The 14576-nt window shown below is 38.3% G+C and overlaps 1 protein-coding gene across 10 annotated transcripts in view; it reads left to right on the top strand.

The window, feature by feature from the left end:
• robo1 (roundabout, axon guidance receptor, homolog 1 (Drosophila)) overlaps positions 1-14576 on the top strand; it is a 291617-nt gene that overhangs the window by 275736 nt on the left and 1305 nt on the right. For 8 of the 10 annotated variants that reach the window (XM_058799334.1, XM_058799331.1, XM_058799336.1 and 5 more), the window contains 8 exons: positions 1419-1793; positions 2665-2775; positions 4863-4998; positions 5874-6113; positions 6208-6680; positions 7042-7206; positions 13784-14068; positions 14163-14374. In XM_058799334.1, coding sequence (XP_058655317.1) covers positions 1419-1793; positions 2665-2775; positions 4863-4998; positions 5874-6113; positions 6208-6680; positions 7042-7206; positions 13784-14068; positions 14163-14374 — 1997 coding nt within the window. The remainder of the gene's footprint in view (positions 1-1418; positions 1794-2664; positions 2776-4862; positions 4999-5873; positions 6114-6207; positions 6681-7041; positions 7207-13783; positions 14069-14162; positions 14375-14576) is intronic. The other 2 variants (XM_058799335.1, XM_058799333.1) reach the window with 1 other exon arrangement.

Here is a 14576-nt window from a genome sequence, read left to right as displayed (position 1 = left end):
CTCTAAGTGCTCGCTTATTCAGGAAACCAGGAGCCGTTACAGAGGTCAAAATAGACCTGAGAGGGAGAACAAGAGAGGGCGAGGAAAGAGAAGGAGTGATGGAGCACCTCCAGGTGGCTTTATTTCAGGAGTCAGCAAGTTGCTTTACAAACAAAAGAACGGCAGGTTGACTCGCAAGTCCAAAGAGACACACACGTTAATATACACAGTCACCCAGTTTTCTCAAAGCAACTCTTAGTTTGGACAGCGGTGTCACTGTTGGTTCATTTAATGATATTTAAATGTCACTACAAGACCTTTTTTTGTTCTCAGCTATCAGCTGGTGCGACTAAGCCGTTGGCTAAAAGTATCTCATTCATAACAGAACCCTTAAATGCATCCAATCCTTTTAGAAAATGTCTTTCTATTGAATTTAAGAAATTAGCTACCATGTTCATGGGTAGGCCTGAGGATTAGGCTTTGTGTTTGTTCAGACCATCCACAGAAACCGTAGATGGGGTTTTCTTAACCCAAAAAGCTTGGCTTTGCCTTTGATATCCATTTATTGGGAGTGTGTTTTCACTAACACTAGATTTTATCCCTGTCGCCTTCATCAAAGCAGGAATGAAGGATAAATGTTGAGTGATTCTCACAGCATGACGTTTTAAAAGCTTGACACCCGCTTGCCTGGTGTGCCAAATACTAAAAAATCTCCAGGATATTAACCGGATCAGTACCCACAGGGCTTCTCTGGAAAGACGACTTAGTTTGTCTCATTCCATGGGATCTTTTATCATTGATACGTCAACCTTTGAAGTGCAGAGCCGTTTCTTCTTATGGAAACACGAGCCACGCTCGAAATCCGTCCAATGGCAGGCCGTGGTATTTACGCGCCAAGCTTCTCGCTCAGATCCCGGGGAGGATTTGAATATTTTATGAGCCGGGGAAAATTGGATCTGTCAGAGGATGGTCTTTTACAGCGTTCCTCGTTTCGGAGGCTTTTGATTCGGACGTGTTGGAACATCCTGCTTGATGAGCTGGGATGCCTTTCTCGTGGCTTCTCGGGAAACTCAAAGTGACACGCTTGGCTTGTGTCGTGGACGAGGGAGGAGGAGGAGGAGGATTGTGGTACAGTGTCAGGGATTCTCATGAAAAGTGTTATCTTGGTATATGAATTTCGAGTATTCGACATTATCGTCTAAATTTCAGGTTTCAAGTGTCCTTTTTCATTCTCGTTGGTATAAAGCTAATCGGTATATATTAAAACCAACCTAGTGTCTTCACTCCACGAGTTTCTGTAAATGACCCCTTATTTTAAAAGCACTGCAGTCTGATCAGTACATCAATACCTACCACATATCAGAATCCAAGTTTATTCTTAGATCCTAAACAGTCCTTTGGCTATCAAAAAAATTTCTTACTCCTCTTCTATCATCCAGCCGACTGCATCGCCAACTACAGCAACCAGATGGACAACAAGGCCAGCAACCTTCTGGCTCCTGACACGGGCCTTTATAGTGACGTGGACCTCTCCAACAAGATCAACGAGATGAAGACCTTCAACAGCCCCAACCTGAAGGACGGCCGATTCTTGGGGCCTGGTGGTCAACCTACGCCCTACGCCACCACCCAGCTCATCCAGTCCAGCCTGGCCAACAACAACGTGAACAGCAGCAGCGGCGGAAGTGGAGGAGGAAGTGCTGACCTTAACGAGAAGCAGAGTTGGAAGAGCAGCCAGGGAACGCCTCAAAAACAGGTCGACATCAACACGCCACTGCAGTATAACGTCATGGAGCAAAACAAACTGAACAAGGGTGAGTTTTGTGGATTTCCTCGCGGTCCCAGAAAATTTAAGGCAGATTTATTTAAATTTGATTTTAAACACTAGAGTTTAAGCTCTTCAAAGAAAGCCACGCCATGTTTTTCTCGGTTTACCACAAAGGTGCGTCATCAAATTGCTGCTCTTCTTGTCTTGTTGTTCTATTGTCTCCTCATATTCAGACCACAATAAAAGCGTTACATGATTTTGATTCCTAATAGCCTCCCTGGCACCTTTACACGTGGCTTTTTTTTTTTTCTAACCCCCCTTTTTTTTTTTTTTTCGTCACGGTTGCTCATATTGCGTATATGTGTAATTCAACTCTGTGCTCTGCTAGTAAACTTAATCCATATTTATAGCTGTTGTTTTACTGTTTGGATGGGGATGAAGGTAAAGAGTAGACTGTAAAGTGTCGGATGTCTCAGAACAGTGTGAAGCCAGAGATCTTAGATTACTGTACAAATAAGTTGTAATGTAACTCAAGCTCAAAGCTATCCATTATCTGCTGCTTCATATTGTGCCACTAAAAAGGTCATTGTGTTTGCTTTTTGACTCAACTTGCATGAATCTAACTGCATGTGGGTGTGATATTTCACACTTGGTAGACAATTGAAACCAGTCACCAACAAGTCATAACAGTTTATGACTGGAACCCTTTTGTAACCTTTTACCACTCAACTGTCTGATGTTCCACTCCGAAGCATTCTGCATTGAAGTGTCTACGTTTTATAAGAGCTTTCATTTGTCTAGTTCACAAAATATATTTTTTTTCATTTACTCTGGTATGTAAAGGACTGGCTCATAATGCCTCACCTGTATGTATGATAAAAACTAAAACTCAAAATCTCTTGACTGCAATCTCTTAGACCACTATCGAGGTGAGGGGCCCATCTCAGGCACCATCCCCTATAACCAGGCCCAGGACGTCCTCACAGGAGGAACCTACAGCAGCTCTGACAGGGGGAGCAGCACTTCTGGTAAGACATCCATCCATCCATCTATGTATCTATCTATTAGGGGTGTAACGGTACACAAACATGATGGTTCGGTATGTACCTCGGGGTTTTTTTTGTTTTACTGAACAAATTGCTCTCTTTAAATACATTTTAATTATAATTGAATTTTCTTTAAATCGACCTCATAATAATAATAATAAAAAAAATTTTAGGCCTAAAAATCTACCTCAGCTTCTGCTCTAAACAATAGGGCGCCCTTTTACATTACTATAAGGTTACAAAAGCAGCTTTATAGAAAATTTTAAGTTTCTACATTATATTGAGGAGTAGGTTATTAGTGGTGACTATAGCAGAAATGTACAGTAAGAATCATGCAGTTAGTTACAAATTACACGTAATCAAACAGACGGTGAACACTATTAACTGCAATGATTATTTGTTCCGATTAAACTTTGCAATTGCGATTAAGCAAAATTTGGAAGTTTTATATGTTGTTCCAGGGTTAGCATTTAATTACTATTTATTTTTAACTATAATAATCAACACTCAAATAAAAAAAAAATAAAAAAATGTATGCAAATGTGTAAATTGTGCTCAATTTCTATTTGTTGTTGAAATATAATCATTTACACGGTGGCTGTCATAGCTTGTTTCATGAAAGATTTATTTAAATATACATTAAAAGATTAAGATATCTCTAACAGGTAAAGTAAAATATAATTAGTATATAGCCTAGTCTAATATTTCGCGAAATACTCTAGACTTCATTTCTCTGGTGAACCGACGAGCTGTGGACACTGATGACTTGCCTGAGGTAAATTAAATGCTACGTGACATTTTATTTACAGGCTGTTTTAATCGCATCTTTCCACGAGTGAAAAACTGATTGTGCGATTACATGAGGCATGAGATGATAGTTCATGTTCAAGAGAAAGGGATGATCGCACTCGCTCGTGCTCCGCGCTGCCATTAGAACTGAGGCTTCTATATAGCGATCTGTCACTGAATATGTGTACCGTTACATCCTTCTTTCTATCCATCCATCCATCCATCCATCCAACCAACCAACCAACCAAGTTGTCATAAAAATCTGCAGACATAACCTCCTAAACGGTTAGCCTGGAATTTATTGCATTATTCCGTTTTCCTCTCATTTCCATTATTTCATTGCCTTTTCATCACTTAAGAGGCAGTAAATCATATGCAAAACAGGACATTTACAAATCGCTCACTCATTGTTGAGAAACTCCAGGGAACAAAGAGAAACATTTGCGTCCGAACAAAAGGAGGCGATTCTTCCTCGCGATTTTTGAGGTGCACGAGCGCATATCTTAAACGGCAGCAACAATCTCTCTCTCAGTCCTAATTCCTTTAGTTAAAACCATGTTCCCTGTAGATTTCTAAGGTCTGCCGCATTTTCTTGGGATGTTTCTGATTTGGAGGATATCCCCCCTCCCTTTTTGCGATTCGCCACACCGTCATTAATTACTCCAGCTTTCATCCATCCGACTCAAAGAAAGGGGGGATAATGTTGTCAGAAAGCCGGTGTTTGTTGCGGGACAAAGATAAATGAGGCCCATTCTGCGGCGTATGCAAGGCTGCCGGCGTAATGCATCGTGTCTATTTTTATATTGTATTTGAAGTTCAGGTAATTAAAGAGAGGGTCTGAGTGCGTGGAGGTCCTCACAGCTCATTGGCTCTGAATTTTAATTCCTTTCTGTTAATTGGCCTCCAATGTTTCTCTTTTTAATGCTCTCTCTCTACCTCTCCTCTGGGCAATGGAGAGTGTTAGTTTTGAAAAATGACTCATTTTTTGATGGAGAGCGCAACGTTAATTACAAATAGAGAGATAATGCGCATAAGCGTTTTACACTGCATAAATTATGGTGTGGGTGTCATTAATGTTGCTTCTCCTGAGTGTAAAAGTGCCATTTGTTTCACACATTCATCAAGCTCGCAAACAAACAGAAAAAGAAATGAACCAGAACTTATTAAAGCATTTTAGTTTGCAATCAAATTAATTTATAAGTTCAGATGGCACTGTAGGCTGGGAGTTGATATAGCTGTTTGTATCACACTGAATGTGTATTTATTTATTTGCTTTACAGGAAGTCAAGGACAGAAAAAAGGTGGGCGATCAACTAAACAGATCAAACAGAACCCAATGAATTGGACCGAACTGTTGCCTCCTCCTCCGGTTAATCCACCACCATGTCGGGAATATACCCTGGCGATGGACGACAGGTGAGATCAGCATACACAGGTTTTCACTTATGCTTATTATTAGTGCTGTCAAACGATTAATCGCGAGTAATCGCATCCAAATTAAAAGTTGTTGTTTACATTATATGTGTAATCTGTATATTTATTATGTATATATAAATACACACACATAGGGTATATATTTTGAAAATATTTACGTTTATACATTTATATATTCATATTCTTATATTTTATATTATATATAAATATATTTAATATATAAACAACATTTTTCTTAAATATATACATGCATGTATTTGTATTTATATATACATAATAAATATACACAGTATACACACATTATGTAAACAAAACTTATTTTGGATGCGATTAATCGCGATTAATAGTTTGACAGCACTACTTATTATGCACATCTATTAGGAATAACATTCATAGTTTATGTATTTCATATTTTCTAAACATTCTAATGATATTTACATACAGCATTTTAATTGTGTATATAAATTAAATATATAAAATAAATTAATAATATTAAATTGATTAATAAATCAACAAAATATTAGTATAATATAAATCATAATAAGAATAATTATATTATTTTAAAACTATTAATATTCCTTATATGTATATACATAACTTTAATAAAATAAATTAACAAAATATTAATATAATACAAATTAAAACAATACAAATCAATAAAACAATATTTTTAAATAACACGAATATATAAATTTATAATAAAGACATTTGTCAGACATTTTGTACAGCAACTTACAAAAAGTCTTTAACATTAAATACATGAGAACAAAAGAGAAACTCAAGATTGCAAGATGTTTCCAAAAATTTCTGTGATTTAAGTTTTTCAAAGTGATCAGGTTTTTTGGTTTTCTCTTCAGTTATGACACAGACCTACAGTGCCCTTTGCCGCCGTCTCGTATGTATCTGCAACCTGACGAGCTAGAAGAGGAGGAGGAAGAGGTGGAGTTAGAGCGCGGACCTACGCCGCCCGTACGGGGAGCGGCTTCCTCACCTGCTGCCGTGTCCTACAGTCACCAGTCCACCGCGACCCTCACCCCGTCCCCTCAGGAGGAGATGCAGCCCATGCTGCAGGATAACCCTGACCTACACGAGCGCAGGTACGCTATCTGCAACAGCTTGACAATGCTATTTTTATTTATTTTTTTAAACATTTACAGTTTGATACAGTTGGCATCTGTCATCCTCCATTAGGCGACTCTTGGTGAGCCCGCCCCCTCCACCACGCCCCCTCTCCCCTCCGCACACGTATGGCTACATATCCAGCCCCCTGGGTCTGGACACGGACGGGCTGGAGGAAGAAGAGGACGAGGAAGAGGGTGACGAGACGGATGCAGAGGTCGCTCGAGTCCACCAACTCCACACCCACGCTCACCAGCAGCACTTGCCCCAGCAGAGGGCTCTCCTGCGGGGCCTGGAACAGACCCCGGCCTCCAGCACCTGCGACCTGGAGAGCTCTGTCACCGGGTCTATGATCAACGGCTGGGGCTCGGCTTCAGAGGAGGACAACGCCTCGTCGGGCCGCTCCAGTGCCGTCAGCTCATCGGACGGATCTTTCTTTACCGATGCTGATTTCGCCCAGGCCGTGGCAGCTGCGGCCGAATATGCTGGTTTACGAGTGGCAAAGCATCCTGGGAAAGGCCACCATCAGCTTCCAGTGTCTGGAGGTACTGGAACGTGTATATTCTTTCTTAATAAACGTTCCTAATGTTATTGTGCATAATTAAAACAGGCCTAATAGTATAAACCAACTCCTGAATCCATTTTCATGGACAAACTCAAGCCCAGCCTACATTATTTTCTACAGATTATTCTGTTTCATTTGGAGATATGCCACAATGTGGAAGATATGGAAGTCTCCCACCAAAAACTCATAATATTTGCTCATGAATTTAAATGATAATGGTTTTAAATGGAGACACTAACTGTAATGCTATATATCCAACAGCGGCTAAATTAATTTGTAGTCAATTCTGCGGCCTTTAATAGAGCTGAACTAAGCAAACCCTCTGTCCTCTAATTTGCCAGCAGCACGGAAATACCAAAACCTCCCTGCGGGACACCGTCCAGGCAGCCCAGTGTCCACAGACAGTAACGTTAGCGCAGCCCCGGGTCAGAGGAGGCCCCTAAAGAGGCAAAAACAACATCCAGCTGCTCAGACAGGCTACCAGCGCCGAGAGGCCTACACAGAGGGTACGTCCACACTCAATTCTGCTTTGTGTCATGAATCATGAATACTAAATACTTAAAGTTTAAGAGAAAATAACAAAAGAGAAAATAATTAAAAATATATTATAAAAATATATAAAATACTACAAAAATATAAATTCAAAACAAAATGAATTAAAATATTTTTTATAATTTGTACTCATATTTATTATTAATAATAATAATAATAATTGATAAATAAAATACATTTAAAAGTAAATTAAATAATTGTTATTTTATGAAAATGAAAACGATACCTAAAAATGTTACCAACATATTACATATTATATTTAATAATTTGTATTAATTATTATTATTAATAATAACAATAATAATAATAATTTATAAGTAAAATGCATTTAATAGTAAATTAAATAATTTATATTTTAAGAAAAATTTTAACTAAACATTAAAATGTTACCAAAATATTAAACATTATAATATAATAAACACAAACGTAAACATACGATAATTTAACAATTTATAATAATGTATTAAAATGTAAAAATTATAAATATTATAATTTACATTGTTACAATATTTTTAAGAAAATAATAATAGATTTTTTCAACAGAAAATTATTAACTTTATACTTAGGTTCATATTATTTTATTATTTATTTCAAATATTAAGTTCTTAATTTAATATTATAATCTCATTTACAATCTCATATATAATTTTTTTTTTCTTATGACTATGCATGAACAATGATTCAGTGCGTTATGTTGCTCTGAATGATTTTAAACTAGTCGAAACCGATAACTTGTAAGTGTGACACTGATGTCTTTTTGAAACAAACCGATTCATTTTGTTCACACATCAACACATTGTTTAGACAACCATTGTGATCCATTCAAAATGGCGGTCATGCATTTATATAAATATTGATTTAACCTAAAATGTTGAAGTTGATTCAAAAGTCCATGACACACTACCCACACACTAGTATAAGACAACAAGCATCTTCCAAACATTTAATCTACACAGAGCAGGATCATAAAAAGCGAGGGGGGTGGAGAGGTCAGTTCAGTGGGACAGCGGCGTCCACCTACGGTGTGTAATAAGCGAGCACTCCTGCTTCAGTCTCTAATGAAATTGCAGCAGGTGCCAAAGCTTCACCCAAGAGCTCTCCGAAGGCTTCAGAAAGGTCACGTTATGTGTGTGATGCGTGTGGAACTGCAAAAGGAAGTGCTCACAAACGCATCCAAACTTTCTGCTCGCATTCGTGCGAGTGTGTATTTGTGCACACGGTCTCATCTGCTGCGTCTCATCATTGAGTCAGTTGTCCTTGTGTGTTGACACTAAGATTTAATATCAGACACACACAGGCCTTGGTCGGCTCTATCAGATCAACTAGCCCCTCTCATCTGTCCTTCACTCCCTCCCTTCACTGTAATCTCTTCCTCCCCCTCTTCTAATCTCCTCCGCTCCCTCTCTCTCTCGTCTTTGTTCGCTGTTGGCCGCTGAAGAGACCCAGATTGATCAGTCTGTGTCAGCTCAAGTTTCTGTTGAATGTGTGATTTGATTTGATAGGCCTTCGTCGAGTTACGCTGTGTGGGAGGGTTAAATACAGCGTTCGCACGGAAAAGAAGAAGAAGGTTGTCGTTTGAATACGCTTCACACAAACACACTCAAAACTAAATGATCTGAAACACAGATTGCCTACCAACCCCCCAAATACCACGCATCAAACACGCACTCCCCCCGCCTCTGTTAATTTTGCTCTTGTTTGCTCAGTGCTTTGGGTGACACCAGGCTTATTATCTCGTCCTCCTCCAACTCCTCTCCAGAAGGCCCTGTTAACCTTTCATCTGCCTCCACTTCTGTCTGGAGAGAAAAGAGCCAGTCTTTTCCAGACGTTCTTCTCTCCCTTTGTCTTAGTTTCCTCCTTTAGCATGTTTCTATTAGAAGTTTGTTTTCAGATTTCAAGAAAAGTTTTCTGCAGGAATGCTGAAGGATATCTTTGGTTATCAAATGTCTTGAAGCAAGTATGAATTAGAAAATTTGTAAAGCGCCTGAAAAGTAACTGAATAATATATGCAAGTGGAGTAAATTTCCATGACTGGAGATTGCTGTAACCCGCAGCAACAGTGTAACTAGCCCGATTCTGCGCGAAAACCAAAGACTTGGCAAAGCTGGTTGGTTGAAAACAGTTCTGTTTCTTTTCACTGCAGCCAGGCAAAATAAAACTTTAGAAATAGGCTGCAGAAATAGGTTTTATGTCCCTGTTTGAATAGTGTATGTTAAGCAATTAATAGTAATAATAAAAATAAAAAATATAAACATTTATAAATTAAATCTAAAAGTAAATTAAATAATTTATAACAATTTATGAATTTTCTTTTTTTAAAAATGTTAAAATTATGCCAAAATTAATCAAATCAATTAATTGAATAATTAATTAAAAGTAAATTAAATAATTAATGATTTATGAAAAAAAAAACGTTAGTGATTCCAAAATGATAATCTACATTAAGTCATAATATTTATTAAGAAATAATAATAATAATAATTTTTAAAAATTACAAATGTATAATATAATACTGTTTGAATTATGTGTGTTTATTGAGCAGTTTGAGGTGATTTATTACATCGTCAAAAGTTTGGGGTTGAAAAGGTTTTTTTAAATAAATGTTCTGATCACCAAAGCTGCATTTATTAGATCAAAAACACAGTAATATTGTTTAATAGCATTAAAGTTTAAAAGATCTACTTTCAGATTTTAAAATGTAATTTATTCATGTGATGCAAAGCTGAATTTTCAGCATCATTATTCTAGTCTTCAGTGTCACATGATCCTTCAGGAATCATTCTAATATATTGATTTGCTTAAGGAATACGTATCAATGTTGAAAACAATTGTGAGGCTTAAAGGGGTCATATGATGCGATTTCAAGTTTTCCTTTGTCTTTGGAGTGTTACAAGCTATTTGTGCATATATATGATCTGTAAAGTTGCAAAGATTAAAGTCTCAAACCCAAAGAGATATTCTTTATAAAAGTTTAGACTCTGCCACACCCTCCTAAAACGGCTCATTCAAACACGCCCCCACATGTCTACGTCACGGTGTGGGAAGATTTGCATAACACCACCCAAACGTATATGCAATGAAAGAAGGCGTAACTTTTATTCTCGCTGTAGTGTTGCTGCCGCCACCATGTCGTGGAGACGCTGTGTGTTGGCTTGCTCAGTTGGGGACACTTAATTTCTAGCGATTATCATCAATTTGATTTAACAGATACTATTTAAACTAAACTGAGCTAAACAATGACATCTCTGAATTCAATAATGAAATGCCATTAACTGAAAATTGAGTGTTTAATCTTATCATTATACATTACTGACACTCTATCCTCCAATTTGATACTGTTAAGTGCTTTGACACAATCTGTATTGTTCAAAGCGCTGTATAAATAAAGGTGACTTGATTGACTTGCTTCCTTGTGAAAGCGAAAGTACTTTGTTTGGGCTTCCAAATGAGTACACAACTAGAAATCAGTGGTTAAGTTATATTTACAACACTGTTCCAGAACATTACAATGCAAATATTCGAGTGTGTGCAGCGCATTTTATGGAGGACTATTTCCTGATCCTGGGAGAGAGTAGCCTACAATGTGAACACATTAATGGGGCATAAATGACTGTGATGTGAACACTATAAAGTGGGGCAATTCCAATGTCGCAAGGACAGTCTTGTGCTTCTGACTCACAGCCTGTAAGTACGTTTCGATATTTAAAGAATTTGCTACTGATTATTCAAACGTGAGTTTTGAGCAGTGTTGGGTAGTGCTTGTTTGGCGTTTCTACGATCACAAATGCCGGACACAGCATCACAACATGGGAAGGGGCGTAACATTTCCGTCACATGCTTGATATATTCGGCCAATCACAACGCACTGGATAGCTGGCCAATTCAGAGCATGCCTCGCTTCTCAGAACGATGAGCTTTGTAAAAAATCGGCGCGTTTCAAAACGGCGGAGCAACAATAATGTACAGTATGTGGAAAATAATGTTTTTTGAACCTTGAACCACGTAAACACATTACAAAATAGTATACAAAATAATGTTCTTTTTAGCAACATCATATGACCCCTTTAATATTTTTGTGATTTTTTTTTTTTCTATTCATTTTTTGATGAATAGAAAGTTCAAAAGAGCATCATTTTGCAGCACAACTCTTGAATTTAAAACATTGTAAATGTCTTCACTATCACATTTAATTAATTCAATGTATTCTTGTTGAGCAAAAGTATTCATATCTTTAAAAAAAAAAAAAAAAGTCTTACTGACACCAAACTTTTGAGTGCAAAAAAGCACTAAACATCAATCATTCATAACACATCTAAGCAAGAAAGGACGTGTTTTACGCTACTAGTAATTTCACGGCAGTGCAGGCACTACTCACACAAATAAGGACAGCAGCGCTAGCTGTTGTATAAAGCAGAGAGAGAGCCCTCCCTCCCTCCCTCCCTCCCTCGTCCACCCCTCTCGTAAATCTAACAGCTCTCTTCTGCTCCTGTGAAATGCGGCCCATCTCTCTCACCCTGGCATCGATCCGCCGCCTGACTACCGCAAGACACCACAGGGCTTATAAAAACCATCCACGTCCACCATCCACTGACCCTTCTCGTATTTTGCTGAGTGTCAGAGCAGTGATGAAGCAGCACTAAGCTCTCCTGGACAAAACAAGACACGCGCTCGGTGAAGACGTCGGGTGTGCTCTGACCTTGAACGGGTAAAAATGTTGACGCAGCACCCGAGCACCATTTTAGCACTTTTTAAACTTGTCAACAAGAGTCTAGTGACGCAATGTTTGCGTAATACGGGTGTATTTGTGACTCTGGCACCTATTGGGATGTCATTTCATATGCATGTTGATTTGAAATTGAATCAGGTTTCAGCGTCTCTGGCACAAGTTTACGAGATCCATCACGCACAGCGTTTGGACGACATTTTTAGCCGATGCTTTTTAACAAGAACGACAATTGTAAACAACCCTGAATAACTGGCACGGGAAGCGTGGAGACATCCAGTGACAGTGATGAACCGTCATTCACAGTTTCTCGACTGACTAGCGGCGCTGCGGTGGGAAAGAGCTCCAGCGTGCAGCTGTTTGGAGGGTTGCGACGCAACAGCACAGCTGTGTTTCCATGACACCTTCCGGGTGCCAGACAAATGAGTTCTGGTGTCAATTAGCTGAACGTCTGCTTCTGAAGGACACTAGCATGTGTGAATATCCACCTTATTTTGCAACGCGGAAGTAAGCTATTTTCTGTAAATGAGTGAGACTTCTGATTCATTAGCCACTAAATAACTAGACCAAAAACAAAGTGCGGTAAAACTGCTACAAACCAATGCGATTAGTATTACAGCAATGCATCAACCTTTGGATGAGACATTAAACCGAGGTCCTGACTCTCTGCGGTCATTAAAAATCCCAGGATGTCCTTCGAAAAGAGTAGGGTATAACCCCGGCATCCTGGCCAAATTTGCCCATTGGCCTCTGACCATCATGGCCTCCTAACAATCCCCATATCTGCTGATTGGCTTCATCGCTCTGTCTCCTCTCCACCTGTAGCTGGTGTGTGAAAAGTGCTATATAAATGTAACAAATTGTTATTATAGTTATTATTATTATTATTATAACCCTTCTGTATCAATAAAAAAAAAAAAAAAAACATTAAGTAATTATTTTTCCCTGCATTTCATTAACATCATTTTTAACAATGGTTCTGATCATAACTACCAAAAATGTATTTATTTTTAGGATTTTAACCCTTTAAATGTCACCTTTTTGATGCATTATTATTTTTGTTTCAAATTAAAAAAAATAAAAATACAACACAAATTTCTCAGTACACACATACAAATCACACTCTGCTATCCATATTAATTTTGGGATTAAACATTGCCATTTGAATGAATGAATGAATGAATGATGCATTTATATAGCGCTTTATTGTGTATTGCTGTACACCCAAAGCGCTTTACAATCATGTGGGGAGGGGTCTCTCCTCAACCACCACCAATGTGCAGCATCCACTTGGATGATGCGACGGCAGCCACAGGACAACGGCGCCAGTGCGCTCACCACACACCAGCACATTTTATGGATTTTAATAGGGACATTTTATAGTGTAGTCCTTAATTTAACAATTTTTAATTTAACTTTTCATATTTAAAAATAAATATATATATATATATATATATATATATATATATATATATATATATACATATACATACTGTATATATATATATATATATATTTTTTTTAATTTTTTTTTTTTTTATTATTATTATTTTTTTTTTTTACTATTTTGTACCAGATTTAAGAAAGGAAAATTCCTTTATAAAATAAAAATACATTTCTGGCTAAATTTATGCTGTTTGCATTAACACAGCCAAAATTATCAAAATTATAAGCGGATATCTCTTCACATTCAAGTTACAAATTGTCACACCTGTCTTATGTTAAAAATAAGGTGGATGGTGAACTATTATGTCAAGCATATCAAACATCCACACAAAATAAATGCTATTCCTTTTGTTTTCTCACAGATCTCCCCCCTCCTCCGATTCCTCCTCCAGCTATGCTGAAGTCTCCAACACACCCGGCCAAAACCATCCCGGAGGGCCCACGGGGGGCCATGCCACCCAGATCCAGTTCTGCTGATGGCAAGGACAAGCGAACGGGTTCGGGCGGATCCAGACCCCGGGATGGCTCGGACACCCGGACCAGCTCTTCGGAACGGCGGGAGGGCCAGGAGGTACAGAAGAGTCAGAGGACAGGGAAAAGCAGCAAACAAGATGCCGGTGCAGGCCATAAGAGCCGCCAGCACCCAGGTACTGTGCTACAGTCCTGTTTTCTCATGTTAAATACTATAGTAAATAATGCTCACTTAAGGTCACTTACCTTTCATTTTCATGTCTCTTTCAGGCTCAGAGGACATCCTACCTTATAGTCGCCCATCTTTCCCAGCCGTCCACAGTCCTCGTGGAGAAAGAGACCCCAGCTCCTCCAGTTCACTGTCCTCTCGGGGGTCTGGTGGACGGCGGCGAGGTGAAGGGGCTCCGGGGGCCCGCAGAAACCCTGCAGATGTTGGGCTAAACACCATAGGAGCCTTCCAGACAGGAGGGGAAGAGCTTGAGGTGCGTCCTCACCTCTAACATACCTGAAAATGGAAGGAATACATGATTCTGATTGGTCAATAGCACTAGTGTTGTTAATGTTCATTTAAACTATTATTATTATTATTATTATTATTATTATTATTATTATTATAAAAAAATTATTATAAAATTATTATAAAATTACAAAACTGAAAAAAGAAAAAATGTGATATAGAAAAAT

Source organism: Onychostoma macrolepis, chromosome 15, assembly GCF_012432095.1.
Source record: "Onychostoma macrolepis isolate SWU-2019 chromosome 15, ASM1243209v1, whole genome shotgun sequence".
NCBI classification, from domain to species: domain Eukaryota; kingdom Metazoa; phylum Chordata; class Actinopteri; order Cypriniformes; family Cyprinidae; genus Onychostoma; species Onychostoma macrolepis.
This window is presented reverse-complemented; position numbering and strand designations above follow the sequence as displayed.